At 39.3% G+C, this 27,927-nt stretch overlaps 1 protein-coding gene across 1 annotated transcript; it reads right to left on the bottom strand.

The window, feature by feature from the left end:
- Positions 1-7,188: 7,188 nt before the first annotated feature.
- DNAJC10 (DnaJ heat shock protein family (Hsp40) member C10) lies at positions 7,189-27,168 on the bottom strand. The gene is made up of 22 exons (XM_088526992.1): positions 26,939-27,168; positions 25,403-25,568; positions 23,470-23,520; positions 22,139-22,221; positions 21,809-21,940; positions 20,828-20,921; positions 20,638-20,715; positions 19,003-19,046; positions 18,526-18,663; positions 17,401-17,490; positions 16,825-16,938; positions 16,333-16,447; positions 15,262-15,389; positions 14,870-14,986; positions 14,207-14,308; positions 13,153-13,308; positions 12,619-12,752; positions 11,187-11,240; positions 10,651-10,798; positions 9,748-9,867; positions 8,471-8,581; positions 7,189-7,966 (listed from the first exon to the last, which is right to left on the bottom strand). The coding sequence occupies exons 1-22, from the start codon at positions 27,134-27,136 to the stop codon at positions 7,955-7,957; spliced, it is 2,385 nt and encodes a 794-aa protein (XP_088383118.1). The 5' UTR covers positions 27,137-27,168; the 3' UTR covers positions 7,189-7,954.
- Between the last annotated feature and the right edge of the window lie 759 nt (positions 27,169-27,927).

The following is a 27,927-nucleotide window of genomic DNA, read 5'->3' on the forward strand; positions in this document are numbered from 1 at the left end:
GCAGCAGCCTGCCTGAAATGCAGGCTTTTATACATATATATATATATATATATATATATATATAATGTTACCTGCCTACCCTCCCCAGTGGGGCACCTGTAGTATGTTCCTTTTGCCAATGTGGGATAGAAATGACTGCTGTTGATAAATCTTGAAAATTCTAAAAAGACAAAAGAGAGAAATCACTCTTAAGCAGCAATTAAAACTAATCTATCACAGCTAATTAAAGTCTTTTCCAAGGTCAAGGCAGGGCTCCAGCAGCTGGGATCAGTGTGACATAAACTGCTACCAGCTGTGACCACTTACTGGGCCCTGGGCCCAGCTAAAGTAACCAAGGAGCCCCAGCAGCTGTGTGAAAATGTATCTGGTATGGCAGGGCAGGGATTTATCTTCTGCAGCAATGTGTAAGTATTGCTTTACATTGTAACGGAACGTACTGATTAGGTTCTGTTTGTTTTCTTCTTGATGTTGTGGTTGGATCGTGTACTTTAATAGTTTTAGGATGTGGTAAAGGTCTGTAAAAATAAGAGGTTGGAGCAAGGATTTCTGAAGAACCCCGGTGCAGCAGGATGGGGGGTGGCTGGGCCCTTTTCCCCTATGGGGACCAGGGAATCAGCACTTTGGAAAGAGGCAAGAGAATTTTTACAGAATTTCTTTTTGCAGAAAACTGGGGTCTTGAGCAATCGTTTCTATTAAACAATAGCCAATCCTCCTCTCCAGAGGAGATTTGAATAAAAGAGATGCGTCCTGATTTATATGGGGGTGAAAACAGGGTGCATTTCATGCTCTACTGTGGCTCTGCTCTCTGGGCTATTAGTCCTCCAGCCTGCCCTGGAACCAGGGAGCCCTAAGAAAATAAACGCAAAAACTGTAGTGGAAATTTTGCCTCAGGGTGAGGAATGTACCTGTAAGTGTTATTTTGTATTCTTGTATGCTTATGAAACAAAAGAGGAATCTATTATTGAAAAAAAAAAATAGTGGCACATAAATGGCAAAACAATATGCTTTTTCTAGACCTTCAATCCTGAAGATTTGTGCAGAAGTGTTCCAGCTGTCTTTGGAGCTGGAAAGTTGGGAAATGTGAAATAGGGTGGCTATGTCAATCCTAAGACATGTTTGAATATGAAGCTGATAGTTTCATTGTTGCAAGAAACTGGTTACGACAGGGAGCTATGGTAGGTGTAGGACATGCACGATATTGCTGGACTGTTCAAGGCAATAGAGCCACAAGTTATAAGCCCATTGCTATCAATTCAACCTCATGAATGCACGGGAAGCTGAAGCGAGAGATGATGAACTAGCCTAGCACGTCAGCACGGATCTGCTAATGCAGTTTTGTGCCTTTTCATTTGGCCAAGGCACATGCTGATGCTTTCAATTAACCCGTGGTGTGTTTTTTGCCCTTTCTGGTTCCTGAAGAACAGGTACTTCTCAGCACTGCCAAAAGACATCCAGAGGGGAAATATGTCCAGCAACTGTGAGAGGGGATAAAAGGTTCCTTACTATTCCTGCTGGTGTCCAAATACTGCTGCCATGAATCAGATCCTTCCAGCCCAGACTGCCAGCTGGGAGGATCGTTAGCAAATCCCATAGATTTCTGTGGGATCAGAGGTTGGAGGAAATAGCTGTATCATAAAGAGGCAAATTCTTCAATGAGTGAGGAGGAGAAGGAGCCTTTGTCTTCTGATTCTGAAAGAAAAACAGGAAGGTTTTTTCAGCCTTTGCTAAGAGAAGTTCAGCCGGCCCTTCTGGAGTGAGAGGGACCTGCCTCATGGTTCCCTGTGTCCTGCGTGGGCTCTTGTTCTGCTGCTGAGCTCCAGGGTCAGTGTCCCTCATTTTAATCTAAGTGTGGGCTTGGTGCTAAGTTCAGATTCTTATTGGCAGAAAAAGCAGCTTAAAGCACTTCTTTGTGAGAGGCCAGCAACCCAGCCTCAGGGTCCAGAACGTGCTCGGCTATGGCAAAACAGTTAGAGAATTAAGCATTTAATGATGTTTTAGATATTTTCTCTGTCTATACTCCACCTTATAGGCTGATAAAGGAAAAATAGTAAAGTGCGCCAGCAGGTGCTCTTTTGTACTTCCTGCTGCATATGCAACTAGGCATTCAAATGTGTTGGGGGTAGTTGGGATTTTAAATAATGTTGAGAAATGAGGACTGATGTTTCTTGGTTAGCTTAGTTTGAAAAAGTAGCAAGAATCCCACAAGTTTCAGCTGAGCATTGTCTGATTCACGTCAGCATCTTTAACTTGGGCCAGGGTGGTAAAGGTGCCACTTTGCAATGGGAGAATCCTCGGGACTTCAGGTGGCTCCTTGGGCAAAACTACTGCGGTAGCAAGAGGCTGCTGAGGGCAAGTGGGGGAGAGTACGTACGTGTGCGGTCACTGGGCACCAACGGGGTTGGTAGGAAGAGCTGGGAGCAGCCCAGTTTCAAAGTGCAGTTCTGTTTTGTCTGAAGCTCATCCTCTGATTGTACCACAGGCACTGCTGGGCTGAGAGCAGACAGCAGAAGCTCCAGCAACCTTGGCAAACAGGCTGCTGTGGCCTCCATTCTCAGCTCCCTCACTGCCATTTCTTTCTTTAACGTTGACATCTTGTGGCTGATGGTGCATATGACAAGCCTGTGGGCTCCTTCCATGGTAAGATCCTGTGGGATCAGGGAATAAATATCTCTGTGGGGCAGGCGGACTGGAGCTAAAGGAAACCGGCTGTGCGACCTGTGCAGGTGCCTGGGCATGAAGAGACACCGCTGGGAAAGCTGCTGTCCAGCCCTGCTCATACAACCAGCCTGGAGCCAGGGCTGTCCAAAAGCCTCGGTGTCACCAGTACAACCCAGCAGACACGTTAGTATCTCTGCTGGGAACAGCCCAGGTCTCCCTACTCTTTACCAAGTATCCAAAATGTTGATTTGGGGCAAATTGTGAACTCCATATCTCAGAGCATTTTCTGCTCTGAGTTTGGGCCACGTGTGCTGCAGGCAGGTTCTGGTCTCATCTAGGGGACTCTGAGACAGGCCGAAGCAGAAAAAAACAGTTTTCATTCCTGGGAATTTTACTTGGATGGACTGGATGGAAAGTCAGGGTCTACAATTATTATTATTATTATTATTTTTTTAAGCCAGATGGAAAGAACTATGACTTATTTATTTTCCCTGCCCCCCACCTAGAATAAAGTATTTTTTCTTCTTTCCTTTCTTCAGATTATGGCAACCCATGCCTGAAGGTAGGGAGTAGCTCTTAAGATGGGACTTCGAAGGGGTCTGTCTTTAACAGAACTTCACAAACCTTAAATCTTTCTTCACTGCTGGGTCTCGCTGGTCATAAGCAGTGATGGCTTAATACAGTGGGGGTAACAAGTCTTCGTGGATTTTTAACCATAGATTTTTAACTATGAACACTTTCCTTTTGGTGTCAAAGTGCAAAATGAAGTTTATGTAGAAGTACAGGTATTTATTTGCCAACTGATGGACAGGATAAAGAGAGCAACTCTGGGAGGGTAGGAGAGATCGGAAATCATATTTTCTTGTCCTAGTAATATGATCTGATGCTTATTTAGAATGAGTGGTGTGTCATCCATCGAGAATGCATACCAGCTATTTATTGTGTGTTAAATCTCTTCAGAGGAGCTATAAATGCATAGAGGAGAACCATGTAACACTTTCAGAAGGTTTATGTGATGCTGTTCACCTTGTTTTTAACTGTATTTTGAAAGACTGCCAGGGCCTTAGTGGAACTCAAGTAAAGAGCATCACAGACTCAAAGAGGTTTTGACCACAGGTCAGTGTCTGTGTCTATAGTATGTCAGGCCGATGAGAGAACAAGCTTCCTTTTGGACGTATGGATTAAAAGCACACCAGAAGTGTATTCCCAGCTGACCTCGTTAAAAGTTTTACCCATCAGAAAGGAGGATTGCGGGTTATGCTGTAGATTAAAGGGTTCGTTTGGAAGCAATTCCCCGCTCCCCTGAACTTTTAAGGAGAATGATTAGATTTTGTTCCCTTTTATGTATCTGAATGGCTGGCTGTGCCCACATGTGTGATTCACCGTGGTGAGAGCGTGCCAGAGCAGTGTTACTCGACTGCCTCGATGGGAGCGTGGGCAGGTTATCTGGTCTGAGCCATCCGGATGCAGAACTGGGGCTCACTATCTGCAGCGCTGGAAAGAAGCAGGCAGGGAAATGAAAGTCTGAAGCTGGATGTTCTTTATCCCCTTGGCTTAACCACTACACTAGGAACAGGGCTGTAAGGAGGGGTTTTTTTTTTTTTTCTTTCTTTCTTTCCTCTCCTGCTTTTGCTGTTTTTCATGGAAAAAAAAATAATCATAATGGGATTTGTTCCAATATGGAAAGGGTGAATCTTTGAAATCTTGAAGCAATTTGCTGGCTACACTACCTACCAAGCCACAATGTTATAACATTACTGATGTGGACAGAGAGCAAGACACAAAATACCCTCTGAAGTGAATTATGAGTCCAATAGCACAGATAAGTGTTTCAAAGCAACATTTAGAAAATGTAATTAACATGCCTTTTGATTTGAACTTTGTCATTTCTCAGTTTGCATTGGTCTTTAGACATGAATTAACCTCTTTGCTTTTACTTTCTTGGCATTGCTACAGGTGTAGGAATTGACTGGAAACTAAGGATTTTTTCAAAGTCCCATGAATTGGGAAATTCCAAAATCAAAACTTCTTCTTAGCTGTGTTTATTCTCCTGACAGCAATGCAGATAGTGCCCAGTGGCAGCTTGTAAACAATTCGGAAAAAATAATCTTTGAGCCCCCAGGTGGTCCAACTTCAGCAATCGGAGATGTTTTGCTGGAAAAACGTCCTTCCAAGGGTATGATTTTAATGTTGAAACTCTTTAATTCTCTTATCATGTAGTTATAATTTAAGGTGAGGGATACAAATGGAGACTGTTCATTGCCACCTGCTGGCAACTGGTTTAATTTTCATTCTTTCCTTCTCTGATATGAACCCTGCCCTTGTGGTTGCTTGAATCACATCACAGAAGGGAAAAAACAGAAGAGGAAGATGTGGTATTTGTAGCAGTTCTGTGCTGGTTGCCAGCTGGTCTGCGTGCGCTGCAAAGCTGCCCCTGCAGCGTCCTCGCGCCCGCGCGGGGCTGCTGTCCGAGTCACCCGGGGCCGGGGGCTCTTCTGGTTCTGTCTGCAGGAGAATGAGGCTGGATCCTCCTCCCTGGCAGGGAAAGGTCCTGGACTGGTGGGATTTGCTTTCCAGTTTCCCTCCAAACCCAGTAGAACAAAGTGATTCCCTGAGAGCGTGCAAAGCCATTTTAGGGTCTTTTTACTGAAGTGGTGTTTTTGCCAAAAATACCTCCAGAAAATAAATTAGGCACTCGAGCTGGTTACTGCTCACCTCTCTGCTGAGCTATAGGCAGTGTTACAGCCCTGTGCAGATGCGGGCAAGCAGCCCGCACGTATCTGCTTGTGGGGCCCTTGCCACCCGTGAGGCCCAGCAGGCCGGCAGCGCTGACCTCGTGCTTTGGTCTCATGGCAGCCACAGCACCACAGAAGGGTGGGGGTTGGAAGGGAGCTCTAGAGATCATCTAGTGCAAGCGCCTGCTCCAGCAGGGACACCTAGAGCTCGTGGCACATCCTTGAGTACTGCGTTTTCCTTTGGGCTGTCTTACACTGTCAGTAAACTTGATGAGTTTAAAGCAGCCCTCGGCGTGTCCTACTTCACATCAACGCTGTGTTTGTTGTACTGGGAAAAAGCGGAGCAAATCCCTTTGGGGGGATTTGCAGATGCCTTTGGCAAGCTCTCTGCAGAGGAGCAGGAGCCTTTTCCCTTGCTGTCCATAATCCAGTTACAGTTCATTACTTAGATGATATCCTAAGCGTGTGTCCTGGTGTAAGAGGTTGAGTTGTTTTGCTGGCGTAAGGAATGTACACCATGGTTTAAGAAACCCGGGCTACACTTTGCTGATGGGTGACGTTTCATGTTTGTGCCTCTCTGTCACATTACAGAGAGAAATTGCGTACCGAGATGCTGCGCCCCACAAGAAAGGGTTTATGTACACGGTATTTCCCTTTTTGCCCAGGGTGGGGAGGATTTTGGTTTTGTGTGTGTATATATATATATATATATATATATATATATATATATTTTTTTTCTCTTATACACTGAGGTGTTAATGCTGTGGGTACCGCGGTGGGCCATCCAAGCTGTGCCAGCACTCCTCTGTTTCTCTAGGAACAAAGTAATGAAAAACTACTTCTGGAAAACTGATACACATATTTTCTCTAAGGAAAACTTGTTTGGTAAGCTTAGTGAATTGCTTAGTGAACGTGGCTCCTCTGCGGCTCTTGCGGCCGGCCGGGCACGCAGGTCCTGTGCGCTTCAGCCCCCGTTCCCTCCCCGCAGGATGTAACAGGAGTAGTGAAATCATCCCAACCGCAGTGACACAGTGGTCAAAGGTAGGATAATAAAGTAAGTGAATGTAATTACTGAAGAGAGCACTGCATTAAGAGCAGGATCCACAAATAATCACCGGTGCCATCACTCAGCACGGAGAACATGGGAGGTGGGGACATACATTCAGTATCTGACCAAACAAGAACTTGTGTTGAAGTCACAAGTGCAGAGGCTTTTCTTTTAGACCATGGGTGAGTCTGAGGTTGGATTTGTGTGGAAGAGTCTACTTGATTCTCTTCTCCTTGCTAACAGCTGAAATATTTTCTTTTATTCTGAATTCCTCAGTGACAAGATTTTATTTTTTCTGCCTTCAGAAAACAATGACTTGTGGATAACAGCGTATTTAGGAATTTTAAAAAATGCACCCTATGATGACTACTTGCACCAAATCTAAACCCAAGGAGAGGAGTGAGAAGAGTCCATCTGACAAGTTTGCAGCAGCCTTTTATTGCAGGGGGGGAAGATTTTTGAAGTAGAAGTTCCACATGCAGCAGACAGTTGTCTTCAGTAAATGCCACACACTTGTCTATGGAGAAGCTATGACAAACATTACCCTAAAGAGTGGTCATTACGTTAAGGTGTACAAGGAGACATTGTAAGGTAGTGTCCATTATTAAATGACAAAAGGCACTTGCTATTTTACTGGCCAAAAGATGTTTTCAAAACAAAACATGTCTGAGGATAAAGCAACAGTACAAATCCAAGAGAAGTTAAATATGTCCCCAGAATATATTCCTCCTTAAAAAAGACACTGAATAATAATAATATCTCTTAGACCAATGCTTCTGTCACACAATTTAAACTTTGAAAGTCAAGAATACAGTGAGGTTGTAGTCCTTGATTTATTTTGCTGATTTAAAAAAAACCAAAAAACAAAAACACATAACTGAACAACCAAGAGAAGCTCTTCAAATTCTAGTCATCCTGGCCCCACCACCAGTGCTATAATATAAACATATTTTTGGGGGCAGGAGCAATGCAATTGAATAAATCAATTCTGCTGCCAGCTGTTGGTTTTATTTCTTAGCAGCTGACTAAACACCACAAGCCCCAGGCAGAATTATTATCAGGTAAAAGTGTTTTGTCTTTCAAATAGACAGTCCCTCGTTGTGTCTCTGCATTGCAGAGCACTTTGTTGCATATTCAGCCACAGGCTGAGTGCCACATTCAAAAAGTGTTTGGAAAAAGACAGAACAAAATAAGGTCCTAAAGGGGGTAGGCAAGAGTGATACAACAGTCCTCAATCTGGTCAGCCCCAATGCTTGAACAGAAAGATAGTCAGTATATCAGAAGAGGGACACACAGGGTTCATTTGCAGGTACTTTGAATGCCTCCACCAAAACCAAACGCTTTCCTCTCCCTGCAGTTTTGTAGAATTCCTACAGGCCATCCCGAAAGCCCAGGAAGTCAAGTTCGTTTCTTTGTCCTGTCATGAATGTAACCTAATGCTCCATTTTCCTCATGGTATCTTCTATATTCACAGTTTCAGAGTATTTTGAATCTTATCCAACTCCAGTACCACTCAGAGCTCATCCTGGTTACAAGAAAATAAGAATTAAAAGTTATTCTGAAAGAGAAATTTAAATTTTTTTGTAGTATTACTTCAGCAGTTGGTGAAACATTTCTTAAATAGAATTCAGCATACTCAACAGCTGTCCATTAATACCTTCTTTGTAAGAAAACCATGACAATTACAGTCTATACATCTATATTTTGCTGCCTGATTACTAAGTTCAGCCTAAGGTGCAGTTCATCTTGGTCATATTCCAGATTGCAACTCTCCTGTGGTCATCTATGAATTTTGTTCAGTCTTGCCATAATTGGTGTGATAACTGCTCCAAGCTCTGCTAAGTTTCTGGACTTGGGTTTGGCAAAGTACAAGGAACCCAAACAAGACTTAAACTAAAGCCTGCATGATCAGTGGTGGAAGCTACAGTGTTTAATATTTCATAAAGAGCAAAGGCTCCCAGTGGTTTAAATGGCTATTCCTTACATTAGTATCAGTCTTTGCAGAATACAGGAGAATAAGAATTCTTACCTTATTTCTAGATTTCTTTCGTTTACTTTGAATAGCTTCTAACTTTTCATTCAAAAGATTGGCAATGCCTTTTGCATCTCTGCTGTCCACAAGTTCCCCAAGAACATTTTTCTTGAAAATAACAACAATAACATTACAATGAGTAGTGTATTATCTGTGCTATCCAGTGAATAGAAAATAATATGCTTATTTTCAGATATAATTCAGGAGAAATGCTGGAAGACAGAAGATGGTTATGGTAAGTTGATTTATCACTCATATTTTTTTTGTCTGAATTTCCACAATACTAATGCTCTTTATAGCAAGAACTGCTCTTAGCTTTCAAAACTACACAAGTTATGTGATCATAGTTAATGAAACCTGAAGTAATTAGTTATAATTCCATCACACTTATCGAACTAAGTATTTCCTGTTTGTAGCCATGCTTGTTACCTTATAATTGTTCACCAAACGTGTTACTGTGTTTTGCTAATGTGAGATTAGAAAAGGCATTATTCTTACCACCATGGGGGAAAAAAAGAAAAATCACATAAAATAGCAAGGGAGTGTGTGAGGAAGAATTTCTGGAATCAGATATTAATATTTCCCAGAAAAGATTAAATAAAGAAAAAGAATTTAAAGACTTAATTTTTAGAGTGCACTCAATACTTTTGCTTCAGCATTAATAAATATAATCAAAAATGTTACTGAATTACTAAAGAGAATTTAGTAGTAGCCAATTGTTTTACCATCAAGAATGATGGTGACCTAGAACTACCTGAATAGTGTTAATGGGAAGTGGCTGATTTCAGCACAGCATCATTTAAAATTGAATGTTTTGATAAGGTTTGTTTTTTTGGTGTAACAGCACAAATGCTTTGCCTCAATTTTTTGTTTTGTAATAAACAATATTTAAGTGAAAAGCACAGTGAAGTGTTTCACGCTAAAAGAATGTTTCTCCTGAGCCAAACTGAATTTGTAGCTGCTGGTGATGACTAAAAACCATTTTGGCACATGAGTTTCCTGCCAAATTTGAATTTGGTTCCTGTTAAGTCCACACTTTATTTACCGCACTATTAATTTGAACTATACACTTTTTTTGGTAAAACAGTATTACTGTACCATTGTCCTACTATTTAGACTATGTGATTGAAATCAACTACATCAATTTATCTCCTGAAGCTACTATCTATGTAAGGTACTTGCACAGAAATAGTTTCTGTTAAGCTTTCAATATGAAATGAAACCCACCCGGCAGCAGCACCATCTCACTGCTGTACACAAAGGGGGCTCTTTACCTTGGTTCCTTGGTAGGGGTAAAACTTGACAGTGGGGTAGGCTCTGATATCAGCAGTTTGGCAGGTCGTCGCGTACGCCTGGCAGTCGACTTTCCCAGCTTTTACTTTTCCTTTCATGGTCTAAAAAGAAACAGGCTTATTAGAAAGAAACTCCAAGTTTGCATGGCTGACTATAAGCAAGTAAGTTGAATAAAGAAGCATGCAGCTGAAACTAAACAAGTTGATTAAGGAAATTCAGATCAATCCTTTGCTTGCTTCTCAAAGTGCTCAGGATGTATGAGAAGGCATCCCGTGGGGGATGAGGCTGGAGCACAGCACACCACAGCGGTGCAGGTGAGGCCCTCCTAAGCTGAAGTGCCTCTCAAAAGAGGGCCTCTGTGTGCATCTCTGCAGGAGCCTAAAGAAACCAGCAAAGACTGACTGGCAAATGTTGACTTTCAGTTAGGATTAGGCGCCGGTACCTTAGCTACTTTGAAAATGTGACTGGTGTTGACTACTGAGGATTTTGGTGAGTTTGTTACAGAATTACAGTAGACTAGTATGAAAATAAGAAATCGAATTGTCTAAAAATGAAATGTATTTGCTATCATCACTCCTGAGGGTGACATTCTGTAAGTCTTTTGCTGAACAGAAAGGTCAATATTTGCCTACCACAAGGGTGAAGTACAAACTAAAGATGAGTTAATGATTATGTCTCAAAACATCAAAATCATGGTGAAATGCATAACAAAAATGAGTTAGGTATTTACAAATTGAAATATTAAAGCTCTGTTATTCTGTAGATAGAGAGATATGTGATTTCTGGCTGACTGCTAAGAAATACAGTGCTGGTGAACGTGATCCTGTGCATCATAAGCATTACACTTCCAAGGAAGCAATCCACAAATGCAGTTAAAAACCTACCCTCGCAAGGATCTCGAATTCAGGAGCAAAATTTTGGCAAGGTCCACACCAAGGAGCATAAAAATCAATGACCCAGTGATCTTTTCCATTCAAAACCTTTTCTATGAAACTCTGAGGAGTAAGATCTACAGAAACTTGGGGTAAATACCTAGGGAAAGGAGGAAAAGCAGTCATAATGCATTCAAAACTTTGAACATACCCAAATTTCATTACAAGCCTAGATTTTTTTCTGAAATTAAGGGAATTATTAATACTTGGGGCATTTCTATATTTTGTAGTATAAAGGAATTACTTTTTAAAATGGCAGACTAAATAATAGCAAGATCAACAGAAAATGAGTGGACTGTAAGAAGTTGGCTATTTCTCCATAATTTTAAGGTTTGATTTAAAAGACCTGGAGACTTTAACAGGTTTTACATTTAGTAATAGGTATACCTGCATGTTTCTAATCCTTAATTAAACAGTTTTTGGTTTAATTTCTCTTAGCAAGGAAATTATGTGAGCAGCTATGAACAAAGCTTCATGCAATAACTCACCCCAGTGCCCAGGCTCTCATTGAATATGAATCTCTGTGCCAGCCATTGTAGCTGCTGCAAAAAGAATAAAACAGAGCAACTCAGCTATACAGCAGGTTTGAATTGGGTTTCAGGGAGAAAAACAAACCCACAAAAACCTCTGTAAAATGGTGATAAGGCAGTAAATAATGAATTTATGTGCATATATTTTACACTATTCCTACTAGTGGGAGAAACCACTTTGCTTTCAGGTCTGAACAAGTAATAGTCTCACTTATTCAAAGATGCAGAATTAGGACTAGAAGATGAAGAGAAGGAAGAGAAGAAAATTCCATGTTAAGAGATTACAAAACTCATGAACTTTGATAGCTCAAAGTATTTTGAATCAGGGGTCTTTGAAAGAGCTCCAGATATTGTAAGGTCTATTAAACATGAGAAAGACACTGAAATGTTCTAGTATATTTTCTGATTGACACTCATTGATTACAGCATTCTTTATACTTTCCTCAACTTGACAATGGGGGGAAAAAAAAAAACCCACCAAGGAAAAATAGCAACTATAATTCATTATTTGGAGCTTCAGAATAACTTTAGTTTGAAATTCCCAAGGATGAGATCAAGAATTAATTGGGGATTTACATCTACTCCTCTACCACACTCTAACAATTTTTTATTTTTTACTTTTTACTATAGAAGTGTCTAGTCAAAATATGACCTGAAAGCTGTTGTTGGTTTTATTTTAAGAGAATTTTTCAAATCAGGTCTTGGCATATTTTCAAAAGAATCATGACTCATGCTTGTTAGAGTTGTAAGCATCTATCTCCTAAACAATTTGTTCTCGGTGAAGGAAAAAAATTTACTTTTAATAAAAATTGTATCCAGAAGAACCAAATAAAAGCAAGCACCCCCTGATGAAAGATACAGAAGACTGCTATTAAGCACTATGTTGAGTTTCTCCTTGGATTTTCAGCTTCCATAGAAGCACATTTATCACAAATTTATTCACAATGGCAAAGTGAAAGGGGATGCCTAGATATACAAAAAGGACAATTTTTGCAGTGATGTTGATGTGCTGTTGCCTGCAAGGACAATCAAAGGATTATATCCCTCACTTCTCTAGAGATGAAGTTGCAATGACTCTCATCTAAAAGTAGTTCTATATTATTTGTCTTACATCATGATCTTCAATATGTTACTGAACTTAGAAAACTGGCAATCGTTAAATAACGAGCAGTAAAAATCAAGGCTTCTGAGGCAATACAACTTAATCAACTGTAAAATGATGAAATGAAATTGCACTGGTTCAAAAAAATAAAGTCAGTGCCTAAGACAATAAGGTCACAAAACCCCATTTTAAGAGCAAGTTACTACTTTCCCAAACTTTTATATAGAGCAAAACATGTAAATTCTTTCTGTTACACATCATAAGATCTTCCAAACTTAAACTACTTACTAATATTGTTGAGCTGTGTTTGATTTTTGAGGGAAGAGTCTTATTTCAGGATATCCCCGAATGTTTTCTTGTTGACAGAAGGAATAGTATCTTTGACAATCCACACTCCCTACACTGATCAATCCATTCAACATCTAAAAAAAGGTTAAAAAAAAAAAAAAAAGTCAAACATGCTAATCAATTTTACCATGATTTCAGTAATATTCCAGAATTGAAGTTCTAGTTAAGCTTCAAGGGAAGCTTGAGGGAATTCCCTCAATTCTAAGGAGTGAGAAAACACTCTTGTATCAAAGGAATAATTGGATTATTATATCAATGTACTGATCCTTAAAAAACAACCAACACAAACCTCCACTGTATCGAACACAATATAAACGGCCATGCAGTAATTCCTTATTTTGTAAATATTAATCACCAGTCTATTTCATCAACGATTGTCAGACACTAGGTCTACAGTCTCAATGACTTGAATTAACAGGATACAAAAGCAGGAAGAAAAAAGGAAAAAATAAAATAAAAAGGAGTGCTATTTACCCTGGCCATTTTTTTCCATTCTGGCATTAAAGCCTGGCAAGGCCCACACCATGGAGCATAGAAATCAACCATCCAGGTTTCCTCTCGTTTTCTTCTCTTAACTAATTCAACGAACGTCTCTGGTGTTAGGGAGACCACTGATGGATTCCTAAGATCCTAAAGCAAAGACAACTTATAGATAATTACTTTGCAACTTTGTTATCCCTACCTAGTGCCATCACATCCAAACAGATTGTATAAAATGCTGAAAACATCTATCTTGGTGAAATTGATTTGCTGCTGTGGAAGGGAAGCCCCCCACCACTGAAAGGCAGGAAAGGAAGAAAAGTCCGAGTCAGCCTGACAGTCACATGCCTCCTCTGCTATTAGGCAGAGGGAAGAGCTGTTAAAGATATGCAACACGATGGCAAAATGGAGATTCTCTGCCTTTCCCTTATAGTGGGAAGCTGGCTGCACTACTGTTCATCTGCAAGAGGGCTAAGTTCTGCTGGCAAATATGGAATTTGTTGGACTCAGCCCTGTTGCTTTGTCTGGAAGGCAGAGGAATGTTTAAGGTGCACACAGCGCATCAGCTGAGCACTAGCTAAAAGAAACACACGTATTTGAAGACGACCGTCTTTGCTGGTTCTCGTGTATACTACTGTGGTTGCTGTTGAGGGGCTGCCTGAGAAATGAACAGTCTCCTCGAAGTGTGGAGCTGGCAGTGGAAGAACATGAATGCTGGAGGAAAGACGGACACCTTGAGGAACACATGAGAAGTCTGCAGGGCAACAAGTTAATTTACAAAAATATGAAACTTCTCCCATGTTAAGTCATTTTCACTATAATGTCTTTTTAATTCTTTTATCCTTTCTTTGGGTTAGGAATCAGTAGTAGTATTTTACATATTGCAAAGATACCTTAAGTGATTTGCCAATTATATCAAAGAAATTTCATAAAATTTCACCACTCCTTATCTCATTACTATAATTAATTAAAAAATATCTTAGAATCTTTTGCATCTAAAGAACATGTTTGTGGACATAAGCTGCAACACACCTCGTAAATCACGTACCTCTATAAACTCCAAGATCTGCTCAGCAGAATGATGTCCTTCATACTCATGCACATCAGACTGATTGAACACAACTGTTGTTGGATAAGCTCGAATATTATGCTACCAAAAGAGACAAAATTGCAAGGAATGATTAGGTGCCCTATACTGTCCTTTAGCTGTTGTTGATATTTGTGGCTCAGGACTGCTAATGTGCCCAGATTGTAACGCACAGTTGCTCACAGCTACATGAACATAAGCATTTGGAAATGCTCCAAACCACTACAGCAAAAATATCAATTGTATTCAGGGACCACAGACATAAAAACCACCCAGCACTACTTTTGTCGTGCTCCACAATTACAGAAACCACCTTGCTTAAGCCTTATAAAATAAAAAGCAAAGTCTCTTGAGTAAACAAAAAAAAGTTGATTGCCAACATGTTCAAAAAATATTATACCAATATAAATGCATTTATCTATTTATCTGTAGATTAGAAAAAAAAAGTTCTGAGGTGGAAATTTAACCCATATTTTGCATTTTTGTATTATCTGTAGAAATTACATAGTTAATGCCTTCAAAAAAACCTCGTTTCCATCTGACACTAAAACAAACAAACAAAACTCAATAAATGTAAGAAAGCAAATGTCTTTGAAACAACTTTTTAAACTCCTTCAAGCTTACCATGTTGCAAAGCCCTTCATGGACAGTACAGTCTAATGTTCCAAATTTAAGTTGACCATAAAGATGTTTTGATGCTTTTCTCAGTTCTGGTAACAAAGCTCGACAAGGAGGACACCACTAGAAAATGAAATACAGATAAGTGCATTTGCTTTCTCTGCAGTTGACTCTTGGAGAATGTGAGCTGGTTGTGATGAATAGTATGTTTCCTTAATGATTAGATTCCACTAAAAACAAAAATCATACAACAATCCAGGAACTACTACATCAAGAACTGAAAAATCACAATACTGTCTCACGATACGGAAAGAAACTTTGAAGATGTTGCCAGTATTTGGCCACAATGTTACATAACAGTTTTTACATACAGAGAAATGTAGACATTAAATACCTACTGGTGCAAAGAAATCCACGAGCCACGGTTCCTTCTCTTTGTCAGGAAAATTCTGAGGCCCCAAAGTGATAACATGAGAGTTTACACTCTCTTTGGCAAATGCAACAATGTCATATAGGATCTTCTTTCCTTTAAAATGACAATGGAGAAAGGAAGCTTTATTTTCCCCTAGGAGAATCTTATTCAAAACTCACTGACAGCAGTGGGAGTCCTTCAATTGCCTTTACTGACCCTAAAACAAGGTCTGCTAGATAAAGCAGGCATCGTCTCCCCCTCACTCAGGAAGATGTCTTGGAAGTGCCTGGGCAAGCCCCGCTGTCTTCAGGCATTATCTGCCATTTAGCTAAATACTGAGCTGGGTGTTTAACTGGCATTAGCCAAAGAAACGTTTGACCCAGGACAAAATGTAATCCAAGCATCCTTCTTACTTTCCTTCTTCTTATACCAAGATTTTTGCTTTAACTTCTTGCAAGCTGCGTTTGTAATAGCTCACAGGCTGAAAAATCAGAACCTTGTCAAATGGAAATATCTTGCGCCTCATTCTGGGACTACACTGATTGTGGCTTGCTACAGTTGGGCTCATCTGTTTTTTGCCACTGACATTTTGGAATTCTTTTCAAAGGGACATGGTAATACAACCTTACCTATGACCAAATATCTATTCCTGAAAAAAGCATATGTGGTGAAGCCTCAATACAGGTTTTCTTGGGCATGAAAGGAATTGTTGTTAGTGCAGGAACACGTGAAACCAAGCGCAAGGTTCTCAAGTTGAGAGCACCAACTAAGCCGCAGTAACCGTGATAAAGTGTGCGCCTTGCAGCATTCCTGGGTTATCCTCCCCAAAGCAGGGGGTTATCCTCCCCAAAGCTGTCCTCATCAGCTTTGTGCATTTCTTTCTTATTCAAAGGAAACGCAAAGGGATAGCAAAGAAAATACATCTGCTGACTACTTATCAAAAAGAGAAAAAAGAAAAATTACAAAGCTGTTGTTTTGCAAAGCAAACGTAACTCACCAAAGATAATGTCACCTCAAAGTGAATGTGTAAGTGTTTAAACTTGTTAAATTTCCCTACCGTGATGAATTTCGTAATTGTCAGTTCCTTTTCCTTTGAAGACAGCTAGACAGGGCTGATAGACATAAAGTTTATTGCAGATGGTTGGTGAGGAAACGCAGTCAAACTTGCCAACCTATTTAACAAGACAGCACATTAGGGTTCATTTAAAGCCAAAAGGTAAAAAAGTAGAGTAGTAGCAGCCTTTTATAAATAACAAAGGCCTTAGGACAATCTTATAATTATGTTTGAGGAAAACTCACAACTCTATTAGGCTATTCTCCTAATTCTTAATTTAAACACAATTTGTTTGAAATCCATAGATTATAGAACAACATGGTATAGGTACTTTGAATTACATCATGAATTACTAACCTAGTGCTGGCTTTAAAAGAGTTACATCAGACTACCAGAGCAAACCGTGTCCCTTACAAAATCAGGTGGTAATAAACAGCTGATAATAAGGAACAACACAGCCACTTGTTTTCTGAATGCAAATAGAGGTTAACACACCTGGATATGTTCATCTTTAAGTAGAAAGTTCAGTTTTTTAAATTCCTGTACACTTGATTTGTCACCCTCCCCAAACTGGAAGAAAATCAACCATCGGTGATGAGCCAAACGGTCCTTATAACGGGGAGAGAAAGAAAAAGAAAAAAGTTACTTCTAATTTCTATCAATTTATCAATTCCTATAGATTTTGGAAAGGAAAATGATCAATTATTCTCTGTCATTTTGACTATAATGAAACAATACTAGGCCAGTCTACGTGGATGAAATTCAGTTCATATTTAATTTAACATAAGCAAACAAATATTTTTTTCTTTCCTATATTACTGAATACTAAAACAAAATTCACCAAAATATATAAATAAATCTCCCTACTTTCATTCTTGTGCTAAAATACAAAAGCAGAATTAAGCAATTTTAGCTAGAGGAAAAAAAAAAAATCATTGTCATCTAGAGAAATACCGGGTTGGTGTACCAACAGAAATTGAAAACACAAAAGTAATAATTGATGAAAAATATAAAGATACATATATAAAAAAAAAGATTTAGAGGCAAATAAACATATTTTTAAAAACTTACCTCTAATGATGCTGGAGATATAATTTCAAAATCTGGCAGATGCTTCATTACTTCTTGATATATTTCTCTGGCATCCAATGAGTTAAGAAACTAGAAAGGAAAGTCAAGCTCTATTTATTATAAGTAATAAAAACATCAACCTGATTGCTGATGACAAGCATTTAAACTGTCAGAGAAATTATTCTGATTAGTTTATTTCCATCAACTGAAGAGTATAGTTAACATACTATTTGATTGATGACTTTTTCATATACAGAATTTCACAAATATTTTTCTCAGAATACTTTTGAGTGTGTTTTCCCATATTATTAAACTTAAAATATAATATTAGGTCAAAATTAATCCTAGAAGCAAGTCTCCAGATCAAACCTCAAATCAAGTTCTACAAACCCAATTTTACAGGCCTTCTCTATTTGCATTATACAGATTCCTATGTTTCCATAATATGTAAAAATTAGGAATGAAGAGATCATTAACTCAGGTTGGTAGGCTACAAGATTGAAAGCATGTATTTTGCAAGTTTTATTTTCTTTTTTAGAGGATATGGATGACAGTAGTGACAAGGAAGGAACAAGCCATGCTTCAAACTGTGACATTTAAGTTAAAACTATCATAGCAATGTAGGAGTAGGTTGCAATAATAGCATAGAGAGGAATAATAGAGTCCATATCAACAGGCAGCATAGGAATGCTTTATCACCTGTGTGCCAGAACTCCCTTTCGAGCAGTATTTCTCAAAATTGTGATATCTGGGACACATTCTTTCTGGAATAAGATTTGCAGGTGCGTGGCCACTCTCCCAAGCCTGCCCAGAATAACAGGGCAGCAGCTTCAGGACTAGATCTTCTTGGGTTTGTCACAAACCCCCCACGCTCTGAGCCCACAGGCTGCTGCTGCTGCCTGTGCTCTGTTCACCCAGCCGCTCACCAACAAGCTGGGGGCAGCACTGGGGGCCACTGCCTTAGAAGATGAGAGGGATGTAAATGCACACCCGTGGGTAGAAGCAAAGGGAAAACCAAAATTATCTATTCAGCTTTTTATAATCAAACTGTTAGTTATCTATCACTCTTTCATTGCCATCGGCCCATTTTATATAAATACAGAACTGTTTAGAAGCAACTCGTACCAAGACACCTCCTTTCTCTTTGTTATTTAAGGTGGCTCCAGGTGGAAAGTATGCTGTAGTACTAGATGAGATATCTAAATTATCACAAAGCTCACCCTGGGTGCCACAGTCCATCCAGCCTACATTAACAAGACCTTCCTGTAACAAAACAAAACAAAACAAACACACAGTATTTTCAAATTCAGGTTCAGAAGTACTCCTGAAAATTCAATATAAGCAATTACATGCTACATTTAGAAAATGGAAGGAGATTTCACATCATAAACTCAACAATCGGTATTAATTCATTTGCATTAAAAAAAATGTTAAATATTTAGTGTCACTCCAAGCTATTCATTAAAAATATTTCCAGAAGCTCATGGGTGAAGTCTTGGTTCCACTGAGGTCAGTGACAGATTTTCATTAAAATTTCATGCTTTCACTTCTGTTACTTCACTTTCAATAAAACATGTAATGCTTTCAAGTGAAACTGCTTACCAACATGCCAGCAAGCTTAAGGCGTGTTTGATAACTCAAACAATCTGCAAAACAAAAACATTTTATTCCAAAGATAAAACTTCAAATTACTAATTCACTTTGCCTACTCTTTTTCACAATTATCCCCTTCCCACCTATAAAGGAAAGCCTTGCGAAGGATATGATTCCTGGCTATCTATCCAGCATTTCAGTTAACTCAAACTAGTTAAGATCTGGTAGTCAGCACTTGACTGCTGTCTACTCTAAGGTAAAATGCTGGAGAATTATTCCACTCATTCATTAACAAAGAACTACCATTTAAAAATATTATTTGCTTTACTAAGATTGACCTCTAAAATGTCATCTTACATAAATCAATTAAAAGATTGGAAAATTCATCTACATGCTGCCATGAAACGAGATTTCAATGGAAATACTGACTTCCCGTGTTTCAAATAGTAATTATGCATTACAGTAAACACATCACATGTTCTAATACCCATCTGGACATAGGCTGAACAGTTACTCTGATACAGATATTTTCAGAAATAAAAAGAGGTATCAACATCACTTTAACTGAACCAAAGTTGAAATCTTAATACTTAGGACTAACGATCTTAATGAATCTTAAAGGGTTACAACTTGAAATCAAACAATCAACAAACACAGATCCAAGACTGGAACTATGGTTATTCACAGAACAAAGGTCTCTACATAAGACAGAGAAATCTTTATTTGTCAAAGGTGTAGCAAATTTCCTGAGCGAATTAAAGCAACTTTACCACATTTAGTATGCAAAACTGTCACAATTTTAACATTTGCTCACAGTGGTTGTACACATATACACACATACACTACACATCTATTTGTACTATAATACTAAAAATCATAAAATAATATGTGGGAAGTCATAAAATAGTTGGATTGCTGTATTACATTGTCTATGTGGAAAATACACATTCCAGCTTATCTGATAGTTATCTAACAGTTCAAGTAACTTTATTAAATGTCTAATTGACTACGTAAGTTCATTTCTTCTGGAAACATTAGGAGGCCAAATGTCTGCTCTGACATATATTGGTCTATTAGGAGGAAAACAAACAATCAAACAAGAAACCCAAGTTCAACAACTAAACCAACTCTAGGCTAATTTTTACACACTAAGTGAACACCAGGTACAGACTGGCCATCAGACATAAAACCACATTACAAAAAGGGATTTTTACTAGTAGTCTTGAGACATATCCAGCCAATTTTTGGTAAGTGCTATTTTGTGGGGGAAATGCATTCCTCCTCCTACCTAGGTATCATGACAAGACATTATGCACCTGTGCACTATTTGTTAATTGAGCCTGAGATGACACTGAAGTCAGAAGCCTTTCCTGCCCGTTTCCTTCCTGAGGGCATTAAAATTCTGTGCCATTTTAGTGACTCATGTGGCATTAGCAAATCCTAGTAGGATAATCTTTCCATTAAGGCCCTTTGGCCAAACTGCCTCTAAAACAGAACTTTTATGACCCACAGCCCAGGTACTGTGATTGTCTTATAGGATCTTGATGAACTTTCTTCAAGAGGGAAGCAAGAGGGATTGTGCCTTTGTCAACACAAGCATCAGCTTCCTGCTTGCCTTGCTTGAAGGGTGGATAATGCACCTACCTCCACGTTCAGCACAGAAAGTGATCAGCCAGCCAACACCAGAAGCAAATGAAGTTTCAATGGCATTAACAAAGTTTCCTAAGAATGAAACAACATGCACGAGTTTTTGACTGGTTTCATATATTTAAATATAACTATGAAAAAAGAACATAAAAAAAGTTTATAACAAAACATAAGACATTAATATTACCTGCCCATAACTCAGTGACGGTGCTTGTAACATATTGCATAGCAAAGTTCTTTAAACTCTCTTTTGACCTGTCTCCATAATATTTCACAGGTTGCTAAACAAGACAAAAAAAAGTATTTATAAAATGCATAGAATATACTAGTGTTGTTAATATGGGCATTTATGCAATGCAGGACCCCCAAAAAACCCAGCTCGAACTGTTCTCTCCCTCCCACAGTGGAATGTTTGGAATTTAGTCTTCAATAGAACTTTGTGACATGCAATCTCCTTCCCAAGTCCAGCAATATAAGGAAAATTAAGCCTTAGAAACACCAACTCCCATTAATTATATTTCTATTTAAATAAAAATAAAATTGCTTGCATCAGTCCACTCGGTGTGTGTTTGCACAATCTCTGTTTCAACCTCTTAGAGCTTATCACTGTCAAAACATACCTAACTATTCAAAGGTGATTTGTATTCCACACCAGCTTTACCATTTAATTCTCAGCAGGCAGCTATAAAGCATGAAGTAGGTAACAGGCTACTGCAGAAGAAATCTTGCGGAACCAAGCTCCACGTTTCCTTAGGTACACAGCCCTCCTACTTAGATTCAAAACGCAGACTATTCTTTGTATCTGAAAACTCCATTTTAACACTGCTGAACTCTTTAGGCCATTCAAGTGCTTAGACTCATTGCTTCTGAAAATACCCACTTACATCGTAACTGACACGCTGCATGGTAGAATGATTTGGAAAAAAACAAAAAACGTTCTATAAAGCAAGTATCTATTTTTAAGGTTAATTGCTGTACAAACTGAATCAAAGTGAAAACATCCAAGTCAACTTAACCAAGGTGAAGTAAGAAAAAAAAAATTGTTAAAAGGAAGTTAGGCAAATGAAAAGATAATCATTATATGGAGAGTTATCATTGAACAAGCATTTAAAGAAATATTCTTCTGAATTTCAATCTTTCTGAAAATGTTAAAAGTTTTATCACTCACCATTCCAGTTTTGAAAACATACAGACTTGGATAGCTGTTAATCCCTTTTATTCGACAAAGCATTCTGTTATCTCCACAGTTGACAGCTCCAATGCGTATCACTCCATCCATCTCTTTAGCAAACTCTCTCCACTGTGGGGGAAAAGAAAAAGGAAAAAAGTAAGCTGGATAATTTTCCTATAAGAATATCATGAAAAAGTTGCCGCATCTTGAATCACTATCTCAGGTTTCAACTTCAGAACAGAAATCCACCTGTCTGAGTTTTACTCTGGCTGCAAACAGTGTTGTTGAACTGTTTTCAGCATGAATTCACCTGCTGCATGTACATACCGTGGGTGCCAACTCATGGCAGTGGGAACATCGGGGAGAGTAAAAATTCACAAACCACAGCTCCCCAGAGTTAACAGCAGCATCTACATCGAAAGAAGAAAAGCATATAAAAGAGATGTATAGCTACATGGTAGCTTTATCTAGAATGCTTTTTTCTACATCCCTCCTGCATCCTCCTTTCCGCCCAAAAAAGTTGAATTAGATTTTTTTGTGTATTGGATAAGTTAGTAATAGCAACCCAGATGGGATAACGATTGCATCCCACTTGCACAAACTTGCTGGTGTATACAAGCACATCAAAATCATACTTGAAAGGATATCAGCAGCTCAATCCTCAACACCTGCTTACTTCTATTAGTTTAACTATTGAAAAAATAACAGTTAAAAAACATAAAAACAGACCTTTTACAGATTAACCTTGCTGATATTTTTGATAGCGTAAGTTTGGTTACCTTAACAACAAAATACAAGTACTAAGCCACTTATACCCAATAAAATGTTCCACTTCCTTATAATTGTTTTACTTTTCTGACGGGTTTCACCAGACCATCTGTTTTATGTAAACTCCCTGTCTAACACTTTAAAATGTCATTTGAAATAAAGTAAAAATAATTGCTAAAGAAGCCGGGGAAGCATAAAGAACTAAGCTTACTACTAAATATAAATATAAACACAAATATACACACACTTGAATTGCTTGAATTGTTTGGCTTTCGGTCTCTCCATTTTTGGACATAAGTTGAATGAACAAATGACCATGACACCAAGATAATGACATTTCTCTCTAGTCTCTATGTTAATTATATAAATCTTAGCTTTTAGAAGAGAAGAAAAAAGAATGGATGAACTCAATTTACCTTTCCGGACCTGATTTTCAATATCTGATGTCACCTTTTTCAACCTCTGTGCAAGACACAGTTATCCAATTTTCACTTCAGAAACACAAACAGGAATATAATAGAAAGGAAATTCTATCGACTGCATTTTTAGACTGCAATTTACCAATTACAATTGATTAAACTGCCTCATCAGAAACTTACAGTGACAACAGCAACTGCAAAAGAGTGATGATAAACACGACAAACAAAATTTAAAATTAAATATTTCCTCTTCCTAGGTCTCACAAAATCTCTTTCGAACTTGAGTGGTTCATACCAATGTATTTGCTAACTGGCACTTGCCAGGAAGCATCAAGGGTTTTTTGGTTTTGGTTGTCTCAGATGATTTTTGACAGATATGTAATAGATATTAGCTCAGAATACAAAAAAAAAAAAAAAAAAAAGTTATTCTGGGTTGATATATTGGCAAATAGGTAACTATTTAAAACTTACCAAATTCTCCTCTATCCAATGTTATAATTTCAGGATCATCATCATAAATGCCTATCAAAAACAACAACAAAAAAAAGATGCTTTTTATTTTTGTCATCTTTAAAATAATGAACCAAACTCTAATCTTGCTTACAGGAGAGAATGAGGAAAGTGTACCTCATTTGCAATAGTAATCTGGCAGAGCTGGTTTTCACAACAAAGTGCATTCATTTGGTGATAGGTAATCTTCATTTAATCTCAGGTGAAGTTCCATGACCTCACACTAGAGAACTTTTCATCAGTTCTTTTGCTGTTTCAGTAGGTTAATCACTAGGTAAGCAAAGAAGTTAAACTATCCCTTTATACCAAGGAACAGTTTAATTATACAGAAGGTAAGGTATTACAGCAAAAGCATAAGGAATAGCAGTTGCCAGATTAAAAATGAGGTTGACATGAAAAATGAAGAAGCTTCAGTTCTAGGCCCCACATCAGAGAGCGAGCTATATTTAATGTCTGAAAGCTTTCACTTCCTCCTTCTGCCTCTGATTATCTGAACTAGATCATAAAGCCCTTACAGATACAAATTCTTTCACTAACACAACATGTATAATAAACTGGAATAAAATGCATAGAATAAAAGTAAGGAGGACAGGTCTCCTAAAAATTGAGCAATCTTACCTAGAATGTCATTTAAAAATTGCCAGCTACTCTGAGCACTCAAACAAAGCAGTACGGGATGCCAAAAATACTATTAAATAGCAAAATATTATATTACTACTACTACAGATCTTTTACAATACCTAATATGGTGAGATCTCATTTCACCTGAGGAGTTCCAGGATTAAACACAAATAAATAACAAAAGAATTTGATTTCCACAGTTGATGAGACTATTACTGGTTTGTTTGTTTGTTTTATATTACAGGTAACATATTACACACGCACGTATATAGACTAGGTATATATACTCCAAATGATACCGTTAATAGAAGTTCAAGGATATTCTTTCTCAGTCAAGCCTTGCAACTTCAGACAGATTTTATTTTTTTAGCTGTTTACTCAAGAAGTTCTAGGCCAATTCCCACTCTCCCACCCATAGAGTGGTGGCACTCTATGCCACCAGAGGCATAAACCATTGCCTCTGGTTTATGTAGTTTCAATTTCTACTGACGTTAATTTTATAGAGATTGGGGCATCTTACATCAGATTGCTTTGCAATTTTTTTGGTGCAATTAGAAAAAAATATATATATTTTTGCCTGCTAGGTTTGCCTGCTTTGCCAAAGTAGAGGTTCACTTCAGCTTGTTTTTAAACACCAAGCTATGACGCTCAGCTCTAATTTAGTTACCTTTTGTTACTGTTGCCCCGAGAACAGTTCATTCCTGCCAGTTTCCTAAAACTACCTAAACAATTGTTAAGACAAAGAGTAAACAACTTGTGTCAAAACTATTTTAGGTATGATTCTATCACTATGTTTTCAGTCATGTTCTGTTACAGCTTTACTAATCTCTAATGGTGTATCTGTATATAGAATGGGCTTCAGAGTGCAAAATCTACTTTAGACTGCTTTTAAGTACAAAAAGTCAATGGAAAATAAATAAAAAAGTCTTCTGGCATTAAAGAGTTAAAATGCGTACTGATGAAACATTAACACTGGAATTTAAATTTTAATCCTTAATAAAAAAAAGTTTGGTGATCATAATAAAAAAGGTACACAGAATTAAAAATGCTAGATAAACAGATTATTACTCTTGGTGTATGTTGGATAGCCATTACAAAGATAAGTAAAAAGTTGGGTCAAAGAGAGAAAATGACAGCTACAGGAGAACAATAGAATGGGCAGAAACCTGGAGAAAGACTACACGAGAAATGTGCAGAAAGAACTGGCATAAGTCTGAATACTGCATTTACTCACGACTTTTAAAGCAGATCACTAACATAGACCAAAACTTACCAAAATCATAGCGATAGAAGTTCCAGCTTTCATAACGACCACCCTGCTGCTGATCCTCAAGACCCTTCTCTCCATATTTATCATACTTCTTCCGTAGATCTTCATCTTTAAGTACTTCATATGCTCTATTTATTTTCAAAAAATTTTCATGTGCATTTGGATCATTCTAGTTAAAGAGAATTACAGTTAGTAACTGATAAATTGTATTGTACATATACTGCTGAGAAATTAATCCTTGGAAATATTTTTGTATCCCTGTCAAAGATGTCTGCAGTCTCTTGGTGGAAGCTTGCATTATGGAGTAGTCTCCCAACAACCTACAGTAATGCTTTCCTCGAGAGATGTCTTCTGCTCCTTCTTAATCCCAATTTTAAAACCTCTGCTAAAAAGAACTATCTCTTCTGATCTTACACCGCAATAGCCTCCTTTGTATTTAAACAGCATTTTGGTTCTAGGTAGCTTCAGTAGTAGAACGGCAAAGTATCTACAACCATGTTTTGAACTGCAGTTTTGCATATGAGATGATGCAGGTGTAACTGTGGTGAGCAAAATCCATAGCACTCTTCCATCCCTTTACCTTCTGCTTGAAAGCATGGTTTCAAAAAGACACTTTTTAAAGCTATCTTTTGAAGGTATCAACACAGGGAAATTATAACCAGTTAATGCCTGCAAGTTGGGATTTCTAAATTTGTTGATATTTGACTACTCTGTTTCAGGGTGTGTTCAGTTGCCACCAAGTTAATCTACGGACAATCGCATGCATCTTCCAGAAAAAGGGAGGAAGAGGCCTCCCGAAATAGGCTCCAGGTATCCATACTTCATTTCTTCAAACACGTATTCACTTCCTCTTTTTCACACTACAGAGTTTGTCTGACATTTTTCTCTTTGAGCTTTCTCGTTAAAATCCAAATGTAAAAACACTGGCACTTCAGATGCTTCAGGGTGCCCTGTGTGGGTATACAGACAGTTTTCTGTGTTCAGCTGCACATATATTTAATGATCAGCACCCACTGCTCCCAGTCTTCTTACTCTAGTCACCGTACAGCTCCTTTTTGCCCTCCCTCATTATGCCTAGGCAGGTCCAGATCTTTTGCTTTGTCCTTTCCAGTACTTGGAGACTGATGTCCGAGCACCACCTAGGCCTGTTTGCTCTTTAGATGAGACTTCATGGTAGTGGGACAATAAGTAATGGCTCAACAGAGAGACACAAACTCATCAGATCACCAGAAACATGATGTGGAACAGATATAAACTGTTCTTCCTTTATATATATATATATATGTATATAAAAAGATTAAGAATCAAAAGATCTTCCTTTATTTTTACGACAGCATTTTCATACGGCTTAAGTTCAGTCCAACAATGTATTACCAATGTAACCCTTTCTGCGCCTTTTCTGTGTGAATAATGTAAGCTGAACCATATACTGGGTGGTTACATTACTTCAAATGAGTTTTAAACCTACATGGAAACATTTTAGACAAAGAGTCTTATTGTTTAATCCAACCACACTGACCTGTTAAAGATGCAACTTACCTGATTTTTATCAGGGTGTAACTTTAACGCCAGTTTCTTGAAAGCTTGCCTGATTTCCCTACTGCTTGCCTCTTTGGATACTCCAAGCAAACTGTAGTAGTCCCGATCAGTGCACACGAGAACTATTAGGCACACCAACACCACTAGCAACGACCTGAAACATCTAGCACAGTCTCCTGTGGAGAACACGAGCTCCATGCTAAGTTTGGGGATGTTCACTGGCTCTGTGGACGGTCTCCAGAAAACTCCCGACGTGCAGGAGAGCAGCATAAGCGACAGGGCTCCTCGCAGTTGGGCTCGTCCCGCTTCACATCACGAGCCTCCCAAAACTCGCAGGCTGCAAAGAGCGCAGGGAAGCCGTTCAGCTCGCGCCTCGCCTTGGTTATTAGCACACGCGTTAGCCGCGTTACTGCCGAGTGTTTGCAGACAGGCAGGAAGGGTAAAGCTCGCCTCGAAGGCCTCGCAGTTCATTAACGGTGCGAGCTCCGCGGTCTCTGCGCCCTCAGCGGGACGCTGGGCGTGAGCGGGAGCCCCGCACGCACGAGGTGCCGCACACTTACATCACCTAAGAACGCAGATGTATGTATGTGTTTGCGTGTGTATAAATGTGTGCGCGGGTATGTACGTGCTGCTCGCTTCCCGCCGCGGCCCCCGGCACGGCAGCCCCCGCCCGAGGGAGGCTCGGGGCGGCCGGGCCTCCCGGAGCATCAGGGCCCGCCGAGCGCCGCGGGGCGCGAGGGGAGCGGCTGGGGGGAGCCCCGCGGGGCCGGGCGGCGCGGACGGGGCCCGGTTGGGGGACGCTGCGCGGCGCTGCCCCCGGCGCGGCTCTTACCGGGCGGTAGCGGCGGGCGGCGCGGGCCGGGCCGGGAGCGGCGCGGAGCAGCCTGGGACGGCGGCGGCCGCTCGCCGGCGCCGGGCGGAAGGGCGGCCCGCGCCGGGATCCGGCTCGGGGCGGGGCGGGATGAGTCACGGCGCGGGCGGCGGCGGCG

The sequence above is a fragment of the Tinamus guttatus genome, unplaced genomic scaffold, assembly GCF_059628265.1.
Source record: "Tinamus guttatus ecotype Peru unplaced genomic scaffold, ASM5962826v1 Tinamus_guttatus_pri_ptg000260l, whole genome shotgun sequence".
Lineage (NCBI taxonomy): Eukaryota > Metazoa > Chordata > Aves > Tinamiformes > Tinamidae > Tinamus > Tinamus guttatus.